The 13,627-nt window shown below is 36.8% G+C and overlaps 1 protein-coding gene and 1 non-coding gene across 2 annotated transcripts; both read right to left on the bottom strand.

Annotated features, from left to right (window-relative positions):
* Positions 1-3,169: 3,169 nt before the first annotated feature.
* On the bottom strand, positions 3,170-3,276 carry LOC118909233 (U6 spliceosomal RNA). Its single transcript, XR_005023530.2, has one exon. It is a non-coding gene; the product is annotated as a U6 spliceosomal RNA (small nuclear RNA).
* Positions 3,277-11,713: 8,437 nt separating this feature from the next.
* LOC118909182 (calcyclin-binding protein-like) lies at positions 11,714-12,716 on the bottom strand. Its single transcript, XM_057504356.1, is given in 2 exon segments — positions 11,714-12,114; positions 12,116-12,716. Coding segments are annotated over 2 exon segments (546 nt in total). The 5' UTR covers positions 12,448-12,716; the 3' UTR covers positions 11,714-11,900.
* Positions 12,717-13,627: the final 911 nt, after the last annotated feature.

The following is a 13,627-nucleotide window of genomic DNA, read 5'->3' as shown; positions in this document are numbered from 1 at the left end:
CTCAGATTCAAAAAAACATATGCACCCATATGTTTATTGCAACCTCCTTTACAATAGCCAAGATATGGAAGCAACCTAAGTGTCCGTCTGTAGAGGAATGGATAAAGAAGATGTGGTATATATACACAATGGAATACTATTCAGCCATAAGAAAGAAACAAATCGTACCATTTGCAACAACATGGATGGAGCTGGAGAACATTATGCTCAGTGGCGTAAGCCAGGCAGAGAAAGACAAATGTCAAATGATTTCCCTCATTTGTGGAGTATAACAATGAAGCAAAACTGAAGGAACAAAATGGCAGCAGACTCACAGACTCCAAGAATGCACTAGTGTTTACCAAAGGGGAGGGTTTGGGAGGGTAGGTGGGGAGGGAGGGAGAAGCGGACTGAGGGTTATCATGTTTAGTACACATGGTGTGGGGGATCACGGGGAGAACAGTGTAGCACAGAGACACATAGTGAATCTGTGGCATCTTGGTGCACTGATGGACAGTGACTGCATTGGAGTATGTGTGGGGACTTGATAATACGGGTAAATGTAATAACCACATTGTTTTTTCCATGTGAAACCTTCATAAGAATGTATATCAATCATACCTTAAAAAAATTTTTTTAATTAAGTTAAAATAACATAATGAAATTCCTTCCTCTGCTGTAAGAACATTTCTGTAGAAAGAATAAATTTGGTTTTTTTTCTTTTATATTACCATTTGTGAATGCTTATTATGTCCCAGGCTTTTTTAAAACATGGTCTTTCATGGTTTTCAAAACAGTCCTCTGAGAGCATTATTAAGACTTCTGTAGATAAGGAGAAAAGCATTTAACTGATTTTTCCAGGGCTAAAACCATAGCCTGGATTCAAACCCTGGTCTGTCTCATTCTCCTGAGATCCTGGCTCTTGATCATCGTACTCTGGCTGCTGCCATCACTGCTGGTCATCTAGCTCTGGTTCTCTCCCCTCAAACCATGGACAAGACCTTCTTCTCCAACTTTCCCTTCTCCTATGGAAAACCACTTTCTTGTTGCCTCTGTCCATGTCACTCTTTCGGACAACACAGGTACTTTTCTAGGAGGTCACGTTTCTCAAGAATAAAAATTCGTGGCTTACTCTGAAGTTGGCTGCATTGTGAGGACATCTTACTCTTGTGGCTTAACTGTCTCAAAAATACAACGTGTGACCAAGTTAGTTCTGGGGAATTTTCCCCTTTGTAAAAAATGTAGTCCATGAAATGTATATCCTTATTAGTTTTCATTAAAGAAAATATCTCTTTCCTGACAATGAATACTCTGTTTACTTCCTGTCCTGTTTTAGTTACATTTTATTTCATCCTACACCTTAAGGTGTGTTTATCTTTTAAACCAAATGGCTAAGAGAAGTAGGTTTGTCTGAAAGTTATCCACTCTCACTCCTGTTATTCCAGTCTGTCCTTAAAGACATGAAGGAGGAGATATGATCTCCAGGGTGATCAAAGAACAGAACTTCATTCGAGCAAAATAACTGACCTAAACAATGCTAACAAGGCTAATTTTAATTGTGTAGATGAATCCTGCATTTTATGTTAACACTCATTTAAAGAATACAAATAAATAAACTCAAATAAAGAATACAGATAAGAATCTAAGGAAGATTCAGTTAAATTTCAGGCTCTAGATTCTAGGTCCCTTAAAGAAACCAATATGGATTTAAAATTAAAATTGTGAAAGAAACCTTAGTATATGTGATAATAATTTATCCATATTAATATTTATTGTGCACATGCAATATGCAAAGCACTGTGCTGCTTATAGTGAAGGATGCAAATGAAACAGGGACCATGGGCTTAGAGAGAGTAGGCTGAAGTCCTCTGGAAAAAACAAAGCAGTATAAATAAGTACAGTCAGAGCAATGTAAGTATATGCAAAGAAAACCCCTCCCAAAACTCCGTGCTAAACATTAAGCTCTAAAGTCATTCTTCAGTGAGATCAGTTAATATTCCCCAGATAAAGGAAAGTATCTCAGCATAGCCCATGTTTTTACTATGCTAGTCATTTGTAATCATGTGTAAGATTCACTTAAGCATGCTAAAAGCCCAGACCTATGCTGTTTTTCCTCCTTTAGACCTGATCAGGTAGGTGATTTGCAACCTGGGCAATTAATAATAGCAAGCAAGCCCAGCCATAAACAACATAGTAAAATTGAAAAAGACTCCATATTAGATTGCCTTTTAAACTTTTTAGCGAACAGACAATAACTCAGCCCACCTTGAGGGCAAAGCAGTCAGTCTTGATTGATGATTGATATGCTCCCAGATCAAAAAGCTGTTATTCTGGGGGAAAAAATCTGCAGTAAATTTCTTATGTTAATTTTGCAGAATTACATGGAGGACTGGTGAGAAAAGGGACTTAATGTCTCATCAAGGACTTAACAAGTCCACACACCCAAGCCCTTTATCACGTTTCAAAAATCCTCAACTGCCTATAAAACCTCTAGACAATGCACAGCTACAGACTCTCTTGTCCCCTCCTGGCATGAGCCAGGAGCTCTGTTCTCTCACTTTATCTCTAAATAAAAGCCTCTTACTTGGTCTCCTACTTTGAGTGTTTGCAAAGTTCATTCTTTGACTCTGTGAACAAGAACCCTGGCATCACAAAGATGAGTGGCATGTTCTCTGTCTTTATGAGTTTCCACTCTGGTAAGGAAGAGGAAAAATGTATACAAGAGGTTCTATGTGATGCATACCACAAAATATGTGAAATGAATTAATAGACAGGGTCAAAGAAAATAGAGATTCATTGTCTTTTCATAATTACAAGAGCTATAAAAAATATAGTCCTGAATAAGGATATGTTACATATAAGGAATTGATACTAAATCAACAAAACTCTTTAAAGCTATACTCTCAGTTATTTAGATTTCTCTTATTTTATTATCAATACCATCTTAATAGTTTTTGCTTAGTATTTGTCTCAACTCTTTATTGGCAAAGGGGCTAGTGTTACTCCTCCACCACCACTAATGTTAATTGGTTCAAGTCTTCCCCAGTTAAAAGTAAATTGAGTAAATAGGAAACAGTTAAAATATGTGAGTTTGGATTTGTGAGTTATTCACTCTCTTCCTTGTGATCTTTCAAATAGGAAAGTCATACAAAGTACCTTCTCAAAGGATGACCACTGCTTTTTTTCTTTTTTAAATATGGAACGCTTCACGAATTTGTGTGTCATCCTTGCGCAGGGGCCATGCTAATCTTCTCTGTATCGTTCCGATTTTAGTATATGTGCTGCCGAAACGAGCACACCACTGCTTTTTAAGATTTCAAGTTATAATGTCCAAAAGAGATGAAAGTTAATGATACAATTCTGTCCAAGTACTTTAAGTTGATTGTTAAAGTGGAGTAGAACCACCCAAATTGTTCTAAATAGACTAATGAAAATGAGATAGAATTTCTTTTCAGGAGAGGATATGGGAAGTATTTCAAGAGAAATATTTCATGTTATATAAAAATTCCTACTTGGGATTTGATTTTTATTTCTAATAACTCTTCAGTCTTTAGTGACAATTTATAGGTTCCTCTTAGACTGATTTCAATTTACATTATGGAAGAAGGGTCAGTGACTCACCATGCTAAAAGATCTCTGATTACAATGCTTTTATGGGCAGAGGGAACTGTTAGAAATTCTGATTCTAATCAGAGAGCTAGAATGATCTGAGAGAAAAAAGCAAGAATCCTAAAACAGCTAAGCAGGACTCAACTCCTAGGTTGGTTGTAGTATGCCTCCATTCTACAAAAGTGTATTTATTAAACATCTATTCTGGGCCATCCCTTCCCCAAAATAAAATCTAAAGAAGTAAAAACACCACAAAAGGAACTGAAAGGCACCTCTCGCTCACACGGTCTGGGTGCTAATCAGGCCAGGCTGGGAAACCCAATCTTGCCAACTGACTCTATTGCCTTAAACAAATCATTCCACTTCTCCAAACTCAGGTTTCCTCATCCATGAAATAAGCCAGTTATGCCTACCTCCAAAGAAACTGTTAAGATTAAAAATAAAAGACACAGAGTAGCGAATAGAATGTCTGACAATTTACAGATATAACTGATAAGGTTCTAGCTCTGGTCAGTTCTAGTTGCCTTGGTTGTATGAATATAGGGTTTATAGGAGAAATGTCACTGGCTAGAAAGTCTCAGTTCTTTGAAGCTCACCATTCCTCCTCTTACATCCTCATTCCTTCCCAAGCAGTTCATCACCAAGTTGCTACAGGCATTCAGGATTCTGTAAAATTCAGAATCCAGGGTAATAGATCTGGCAGTGAATCTGGAACTGGAGAATTAAGGGGAGCATGATTAAGGATACATGAACTGAAAATGGAGTTGTAGCCATTAAAATAAATAAGGATGTTAGGTAAGAATTTAAGTTTCTCAGGATAGCACTGTAAAAGTAGGAAGTTTTCTTGGCAATTGGTCAGCAATTTGAGAACTCTTGTCTCAGGATCCTCTTAACACTCTTAAAAATTATTGAGGACTTCAAAGTGCTTTTGTTTATTTCCTTTGTGTCTACTGATATGTACCACACTAGGAATTAAACTGGAAATTTAAAAATATTTATTAATTCATTTACTTCTTTTTTTATTGAAGTATAGTTGATAACAATCATATAAGTTTCAAGTATACAACACAGTGGTTCAAAAGTTACCCACATTATAAAATCTTCACCCCAACTAGTGCAGTTACTATCTGTCGGCATAGAAAGGTGTTACAGAATCACTTGCTATTTTCTCTGTGCTGTACTACCATTCCCATGACCAACTTTTTAAAATATTTATTAATTCATTAAAAAAATAATAAATCCATTACATATTGACATGCATGTTTATGAAAAATTTCTCCCCAAAATTAATGAGGGTGAGGAAAGCACTTTACATTTCTGTAAATCTCTTCAATGTCTAGCTTTATGAAATGGAGCTAGATTTTCATACCTGTTTCTACAGTCAGTCTAGTGTGATATGACACATCAGGTAGCCTCTGGAAAACTTCACCGCACACTTAGGACAGAATGAAAGTGAGCAGAACACAATTAACATATTATCATTATAAACAACAGGTTATAAACAACATCTCATTACTATTATGAAAATTGTTTTGACCTCCCAGATACCTGGGAAGAGTTTGGGAGTACTCATGGGTCCCTGAATCACACTTCATGTCCTAAAGACTGACGGGATCATTTAAAGATTTGTGTTCTCAGAGATGTCCTGAAGAATGTAGCATCCTACTGCCTCTAGTTTTCTTGCTTTTACAACTGTCAAATTGATAAAGGAGAAAAAAATCAAATAAAAGTTTCAGCATTCACTTTTAAAAATATAGAAAAACTTGAAAACCTTCAGGTGTCCTGAGGGACCAAATGTTGTATACAAAAATTTTTCAAACAAAAATTCTATATGAAGAGAAGACTGGAAAGACACTTTTCTTCCCCAGTGTACTTGCACAGCTCATCTTGCTAACTGACGGTGAGTGATAGCTTTTGCTGACTTTGTGGCATTTTAAAAAATTGAACAAAACCAATAATGGAGACAAGAGGAGATAGTCATAGTGACAGTTTGTTTGCTGCTATCAGCTTGGTGAAAACTGCCCCTTAGCTTTGTAAAAAACACAAGTTATTCAACTAATTAACATTGCTAATTAATAAGGGGAAAGGCATCCAAAAGAACACTTTTACAAGGAATAAATTAGGTGCTTGGGATATACATTCATCTTGATAAGGACTAAGTCTTCTGACGAAAAAATTAAAACCATAGAATTAAAACAATTGTATTTAACTGCAGAGTATTGCTGATTTCATTTTCACACTACAAAGCTTTCTTATAAATAAAATTAACTGTATTAAATTGTCTGCTGCTGTTGAGAAGGAACATACGAGATTTTTGTGCTCAAGTACACCAACAGAATTGTTCAATATAATACAAAGTTCTTGCTGAAAAGTCTGAGTATTATAGAAATGAAAACCTTTCAGTGGAGAACAGGACAGAAGCCTATATCAAAAAGTGAGAGGCTGGGTGGCAGGTATAACAAGTCCAAAAGATATCCTCACCAGGTCAGCCGTGTGTCTACACAGATAGGAACAGTGAGTGGTTCAGTGTTTGAAAATCTCAAAGAGCCTTCCAGGATCTACTCCCTTCCCTGACATCCTATTCCCTCATTTAACGATAGAGAATGCTCGTCTTACTATTTAGCCTCTCCATTCAACATTGAGGACTGTTCTTTGCATATTAGTATGCAACTGAAATTTTAACATTTTTATTTAATCTTAACTTTGAATATATTAATTCAGGCAAAAGGCACATTCAATTCTGTTTGAAATGTTGAGGAGGAAAAAGAAAGAACCTCTGGAAACAGAATTTAGTAAAGATAATTCCTCTGGGTATAAAATAAGTTCATGAGGAAAGAGGGAGTCATAAAACTTCAAGCAGGTTACAATGAGGATTATATTCCAAAGCGGCCAAAGTAAACTTTTCTGATTGAAAAGACAATCAAAGAAGCAATCAAGGCTTTTTAAGAAAGAAAAAAAAACTATATCCATGTTCTTTTTTGTGTGTTTTTGTCCCAGCCACAATATTTTAAAGGGAACGTGGCTGCTAAAGCAAGTGAAGGTGCAAAATACAAATAGTCATTCTCACTTACACACAGAGTTCATTAGAGAGACTAATTACAGGTTAGCAGTATAGGGAAGCTTGGGCCCCCAAAGCATTCTGAGTTCACACTGGTAGTAACAAGAGTATAAAAGAGGAAGAAGTGGTTTCACTGAGTCCCAGAGTTTATGGTAGCAGAAGTAAGAAAAAATTCAGGTTTCTCCTTAATGCAGAATGAGGAAACCCAAAGGTCAATTTGTCAGTAAAAGTAATAGCTGATGCATAGCAGCAATTATTATGTGTCAGGCATGTTCCTAAGCATGTTACTTCTATAGTGGTCTGTTTACTTCCTCATACTAATTCTTTGAGGTAAGCACTTGGTTTTTTTTCCTGCTTTGCTTTTCCATCCAACAAGATAGGCTATGTGCTCAGGATTTCGATATATGTGTGTGTGTGTGTGTTTCCCATTACACATGTTTCAAATATTTTTATGTAACTATCTTGTCCTTTTTCTAACCTTGTGTATTGGATTTTTTGGGTTCCTGATATTCCCAGAATCCATCCCTACCACTCCTTATGCATTCTCGGCCCATAACAAGAGTTGGATTCTAACATAATACAGACTGAGCAGTACAAGACCAACTACAGCAAAAAATAGCATGCACACAGATTTGAAAGAACTGCCATTTATTAGTGGAAAAACTAGTGAAGCCCAAATAAAGTCTGTAGTAAAGTTCAGAGTACGGTTACCAATGTAAAACCTTGGTTTCATAAATTTCCCATGATTTGATGAGATGTTAACATTTTGGAGAGCTGAGTGAAGAGAATACAGGAACTCTCCATACTGTCTTTGTACCTTTTCTGTAAATCTAGAATTATTCCAATTTTTTAATTTTAAGAAAAAAATTTAAGAATTAAAAAAATAAAATAACTTCTGATTCATACTGTCAGGAGCCTGGGAAACATGTTGGATAATAAATTCTACAGACCAAATTTGGACCCAAAGGTCCAGAATATATGACTCAATAAAGTCAAATTCATTGATATAAATGCACTCACTTAGGACTTCACACTTAATATTTTGATTTCAGCACCTAATAACATTCTCTGTCTCATACAACATAAGATGGACAGAACACTATATACCTTAGTTATATGGCGACCTACATTGCTCCTACAGTTTCACCTTTGATTCCAGTTCACCCTTCCACCTCTGCTTCACCTCCTATGCAACTCCCTCTAAGGCCTTAATAACAGCCATGGAATACTGGCAATCTGTATTTCCTCAGGCCTTGACATTCTTAGCAAATTTATTGCCTAAGAAACTTGAGGACTTCAAAGAACTAGCTCCTCAAACCAGCCAGTAATTATCCATCTCAATCCCAGAAACTAGTCATGTTGCCCTCTTTTAGCTTCTCCCACTTCCTGAATCTGTGGTACCTTAGTATGCTGGGCCAGATGCCCTACTTTTTGTGCCAGTTATTGAGCAAACAATGTGGAAGGACCATACAGCAAACACACCAGACCTGTGATAAAACTGAAAAGAAAGCAGGTGTGCAGTTCTCTGTTGACCATCTCTCCTGGAACAGAACCCAGGCATCTAGTCTAGACATTAGACTCAGAAAAGCATCCTGGCCCTAGTGCTGTAGGGATTTTGATTGAGAAAATGATAGCTCCTCTCTGTCACGATCAGGGTTCTGGATCTAAGCCATGTAGTTGCAGATATTGGGCCCGTGGCTTCACCTGTCACCTCAGATTTCGAGCACTGAGTTCCTTAAACCCTCAGCTGCAGCTAATTTCCAAGAAGTTCAGCAAAGGGCCAAGTGGTGTTCTGAGGGGACAGCCAACAAAGAATCAGTCTTAGACAAGTTTATTCTAAATTTTCACCCTTCTTTACTCCTTCACACATTTTCAACATGTATATTTAAAGTCCCTTTTATAATGCTAAGATCTTCCATTTCCTCTCATGTTACAGCTTCCATTTCTTGATCTATTAGCTCCTTCATAGGAAAAAAAAGTTTCTAACTGTAACAAAATTTATAAGGTTCTCCCTCTCACGGTGGAATAAGTGTATCTCATTATGATGTAGAAGAGTGTTGGTTCCTTTCATATACCCTTCTTCAACTCATATTTTAAACTGGGTTTTTTAGAAGAAGAAATGAAGCTATTTCTCATTTACCTCTTATAGGTGATCTCTTATCACATGAGCAGCAGGTTTACAATTGTTGAGAATTCATCTTCCTTGGAAGATTTCTCCCAAATTTGCCCCTTCTGCTAGTACTGTTTCATAAATGTATATGTCCCAGAACCTGCCCTGGATTGGTAGACCAGCACATCCCAGGGCTCCTGTCCTGCATGGACGGCACAATTCTGAGACCTACTCCAGAAACGTGGTATATTCCTCTTCCCAGACATAAGCAGTTGACTCCATTAGCATTGCTACCAGAAATTAGGAAGCTTGTTTACCACCATAACTCCCAGGCAAGAATGCAAATCCACTTGTTCTTGAGTAGGTGATATAGTCCCATCATTTGTTTTTGTGATGAGAGCACAGTTCTACTAACAGAAATTCTCATTCATTGCTGGCAGGAAGCATAATGGTACAGTCACACTGGAAAACTGCCAGTTTCTTTAAAAAGTAAACGTACATTTACCATACAACCTAGCAATCACACTCCTAGGCATTCATTTCAGAGAAATTAAAATTTACATCCACAAAAACAAAAAACAAAAAAGCCATACATAAATGTTCATGGCAGCTTTATTTGCAATAGCCAAAAAACTGGAAACGACCCAAATGTTCTACAATAGCTGAATGTTAAACACACTGTGGTACATGCATACCATGGCATACTGTCCAGAAAAAAAACAAATGGAACAAACTAATGACACCTACCCAAGTTGGGTGGATCAAGGGTATTATGCTGAGTGAGAAAAGCAAATCTCATAATGCCACATGCTGATATGTATAACATTCTAAAGTCAGCAAATTATAAAGATGGAAACATGGTTGTCAGAAGTTAGGGATGGTGGGGTATGTGGGAGTAATCTTATGACTAAAGGGATAGTATAAGGGAGAATTTTGTGGAATAGTTCTATAGTCTTGAATGTAGTGCTGGTTACACCAGTCTATACTTGGAATAAAAATGCTCAGAATTAATAAATGTACCAACGTCAATTTTCTTATTTTGATATTGTACCATAATTGCATAGAATATAAATATAACCACAGGGAAAAAATGAGTGGAGGCATCACAAGACATCTTTGTACCTCTTCTTTTCATTTTTGTGAATCCATAATGATTTTAAAATGAAAAGTTAAACAAACGAGAAATAAATAACCTAAATAGCTCTACGTATTTTTTAAATTGAATTCAAACTTAAAAACCTTCCAACAAATAAAATCCTAGACCCAGACAACTTCTCTAGTGAGTTGTATCAAATGATTAAGGAAGAAGTATATCAATTCTATTTAAGCTTTTCCAGAAAATTGAAAGGTGTGAATACATCCCAACTTGTTCTATGAGCCCAGTGTTAGGCTGATACCAAAACTAAAGACATTGTAAACTACAAACCAGTATCTCTTATGAAAAGAGAGGCAGAAATTCTAAACACATTTCAGAAATATCAAATCCAACAATATATTAAAAGAAAATATATCATGACCAAGTATATTTATCCAAAGAACGCAAAGTTGGTTTAGCATTAAAAAATCAGTCAACTTAATCCAGCATGTTAACAAACTGGGGGCAACAAAACCCAACTGTGAGATTATCTCAATAAATATAAGCAAATCATTTGAGAAAATCCAACATCCATTCTTAATAAAGCCTCTCAGCAAGCCAGGAAGAGAAGAGAATTTTCTCAACATGCTAAAAGGCATCTATAAAAAAATGACTGCTAATATCATACCTAATGATGGAACACTGAATGCTTTCCCTTTAAGACTAGAAACAATCTGCTCAGTACTTGTATTCAACATTAGAGGTTCTAGTCACTGCAGTAAGGTGAGAAAAAGATTTAAAAAGAATTAGTTGGAAAGGAAAAATAAAATGGTCTTAATTCACAGACAATATTTTTTTAAAGAAAACCTAGTATAATCTACAAAAAAGCTACTATTGTTAGTAATTTAGTGATGTTGCAGGATATAAGATTTAAAAGCATAAAAATAATTGTCTTATTGTATACTCACAGTGAACAATAAATTTTTGAAAGAAATGTAAAGTATAAAATTCATAAAAACATCAAGGAATAAGGTTCTGTAGCATCTTCTCTCAGAACTTTGCAGAAAACATTTCTTGTATTCAGTTTGCTATTAATCTCAATGTCATGTGATCTTTCCTCCTTGGCAGCATTTAGCATTTTTTTCCTTCCTTCTTGTGATGCTGCCCGGTTTTATCACACGATATATTTTTCATTCATCCTGTTTAGCACGGTGTACCCTTTTAACATGAAAAGTTGAGTCTCCCACTACAGGAAACATGTCTTTGAAATTTCCTACACTGCATTTACTCTCTCATTTCTTCTTGGAATTCCTATTGAAGTTCCTAAATTCTCATATCAGTGGATCTTTCTAAACTGTATTCCTAAAGAATTCCCCATTTTGATCTAATAGCTTGCTGGTTTTCTGTATCCATCACTCTCTTCAACTCATCTTTGAGATTTCTGTTTTAATGATTATATTTTTCATTCCCATTTTCATTGAATTTGCTTCTTTTTTATAACAGCCTGTCCTGGTCTCTAATTTTTTCAGAGGTGGGGTCTGGTTTTATTAGTATATATCTTTATAAATTCTATAACATTGCTTCTCTTAACCCAAATATTAAATTTATTGATCTAGCCCTTCAACAAACACTTAAATCTACTCTTAACAGACAAGTCTGGTGATATCACAGGGAAAACAGACAATATTCCCTGACTCTACATATCTGACATTCTAGTAATAAAAGTTTTCAAAATTACTTTTTGGTAAAATTCAAGAGTTAAAAATTTTTTCCCTGCCCCTACACCCAAAAGATTAACTGTGTACCTCCTGGGATGCACATAGTTCACTCCACGTATGCTACTAACTCCTCTTTTGTTAGTTCTATTTTTGTGGGGTTTTTTTTGAGGAAGTGTTTAAAAATTGTATTTTATTTAAATAAATCCTCCAGAATGAAATGGAGAATTTACTGCCTTTACTTAGGAGGCTGTGTAAATGGTTATCTGTCAGATGTATCTGTGCAACTCACCAAATTTCTTTATTGAAAACATAATATTTCCACATCACAGTTCCCAAATGGACTTTAAAGTCTCAAAATTCTGTGTCTCCTTTGACCTGCTTCTCTCTTGATTCCACCCAGGCTTTATTAATGGTTCGCTTCATATCATCATCTCCATCTTCATAAATTTTCTTTAGAACATTCATCAATCCCTCACTAGGGTCTGTTTCATTGTCATAAGAGGGTTTTTCTTTCTCTTTGCATTCCTTCTCAACCTGAGTCAGGTAGTCCCACCGTGTGTTTTCCACATAAGATAAGAACTGTATCTGTCTTGACTTTTTTTGAACTGCCTTCCACAGAGATGGGTTTCAAGAGATTGTTCACAATCATGGAATAACTCTTCCCATTTAGATTCTTTACCAAAAGATCAAATGACCTCTCTGTGAAATGCACCTGCACATTCTCAGCAGGGACTTGATGAACTCCAGTCAGAGTGACATAGATTTTCACAAACTTCTCTGACTGATTCCATCCGTAATTACTGATTTTCACTGTATATCCCGTTGTAATGGGGGCGACCACAGCAGCTGGCTTTTCATTGTCAAGAGGTTCTGCTTTCCTCTGTGATTTCTGTTGCATCTTGTTCTTGATTTCTGTCTCAGTCTTGGATTTTTCAGCTGTAAAGGCATTATGTATTCTTTTTTCTAGTGGTCTTTTCCAGCAGCACCTTCACCTCTTCTAGATCTTTCTGTAGCTCTTCCTAAGCTGAAGCCACGGTCCGGCTGGGTCCGTAAGGCCCAAGCTACAACCATGCAGGGGAGGCCGGAAACGCCGCACCCAGAGCTGAGGCCAAACCGCACAAGCCGCAACCTCCGCGCACACCGGCTCCCTGCACGCGGCGCCTCTGGAACCTTCATATTTTTGTGTTTTTTGTTTCTTAGTTTCATGCTACTTTCACTGAGCTCTTCAAATTTTGGTGATTCTTAGTTGTGCTGTTCTTCATTTTCACAACTCTTTGACAGCCTATATGTATATGCTCTTGCTATGTGCTATAGGATCTCCATTGCATTCATGAAGAAAGGGAAAATGCACCACTGAGAGAATTGTGTCAATCATTCATTTTCTGGGTATGACATCTTCTGTCATAAACCAGGGCTTACCCTTGTCATATCCTCACTACACCTGTCCGGCAGCAGATGCCTCCACTGTGCACTCTTCGGTTAGAGGAGACTGATTAAAGGAGACTGTGCAGAAGAGTTAACATAGCAAACCTGAGACTGCTATCCTTGAAAAGTCCTGGTTATCTGAGAACTTGGCTGGTAAGCAATTTCCTGATGTAAAAATTTCCTTAAATGAGAAGATGGTTCACTGTGCCTGGATTCTAAAAACAATGTGGTTTATGTTGAACATCTACATTCCTTCTGGAGGTCTAAAATTTTGGTGCCTAAGCAGATCTTACATGGCCAGTTTCCACTAAAAACCTTAGTCACTTAGTGTCTAATGAGCTTTCCTTGTACACAACCCTTTGCACATGTTGACACAACTTATTTCTGGATGTGTGTGTCCTATGTGACTACACTAGGAGAGGACTCTTGGAAACTGACACCTGTTTTCCTCCAGACTCTCTGCCCATGCACCATTTCCCTTTGCAATTTTGCTTTGTATTCTTTCTCTGTAATAAATCTTAGCCATGAGTACAACTGTTTTCTTAGTTTGATGGCTCATTCTAGAGAATCATCAAACCCAGGGATTATTTTAGACACACCTAACACAGGGGCAAACCTGCATAGCCACCCACAGTGTGGTGCCTCAACTAGCA

This window comes from Manis pentadactyla, chromosome 6 (genome assembly GCF_030020395.1).
Source record: "Manis pentadactyla isolate mManPen7 chromosome 6, mManPen7.hap1, whole genome shotgun sequence".
NCBI classification, from domain to species: domain Eukaryota; kingdom Metazoa; phylum Chordata; class Mammalia; order Pholidota; family Manidae; genus Manis; species Manis pentadactyla.
This window is presented reverse-complemented; position numbering and strand designations above follow the sequence as displayed.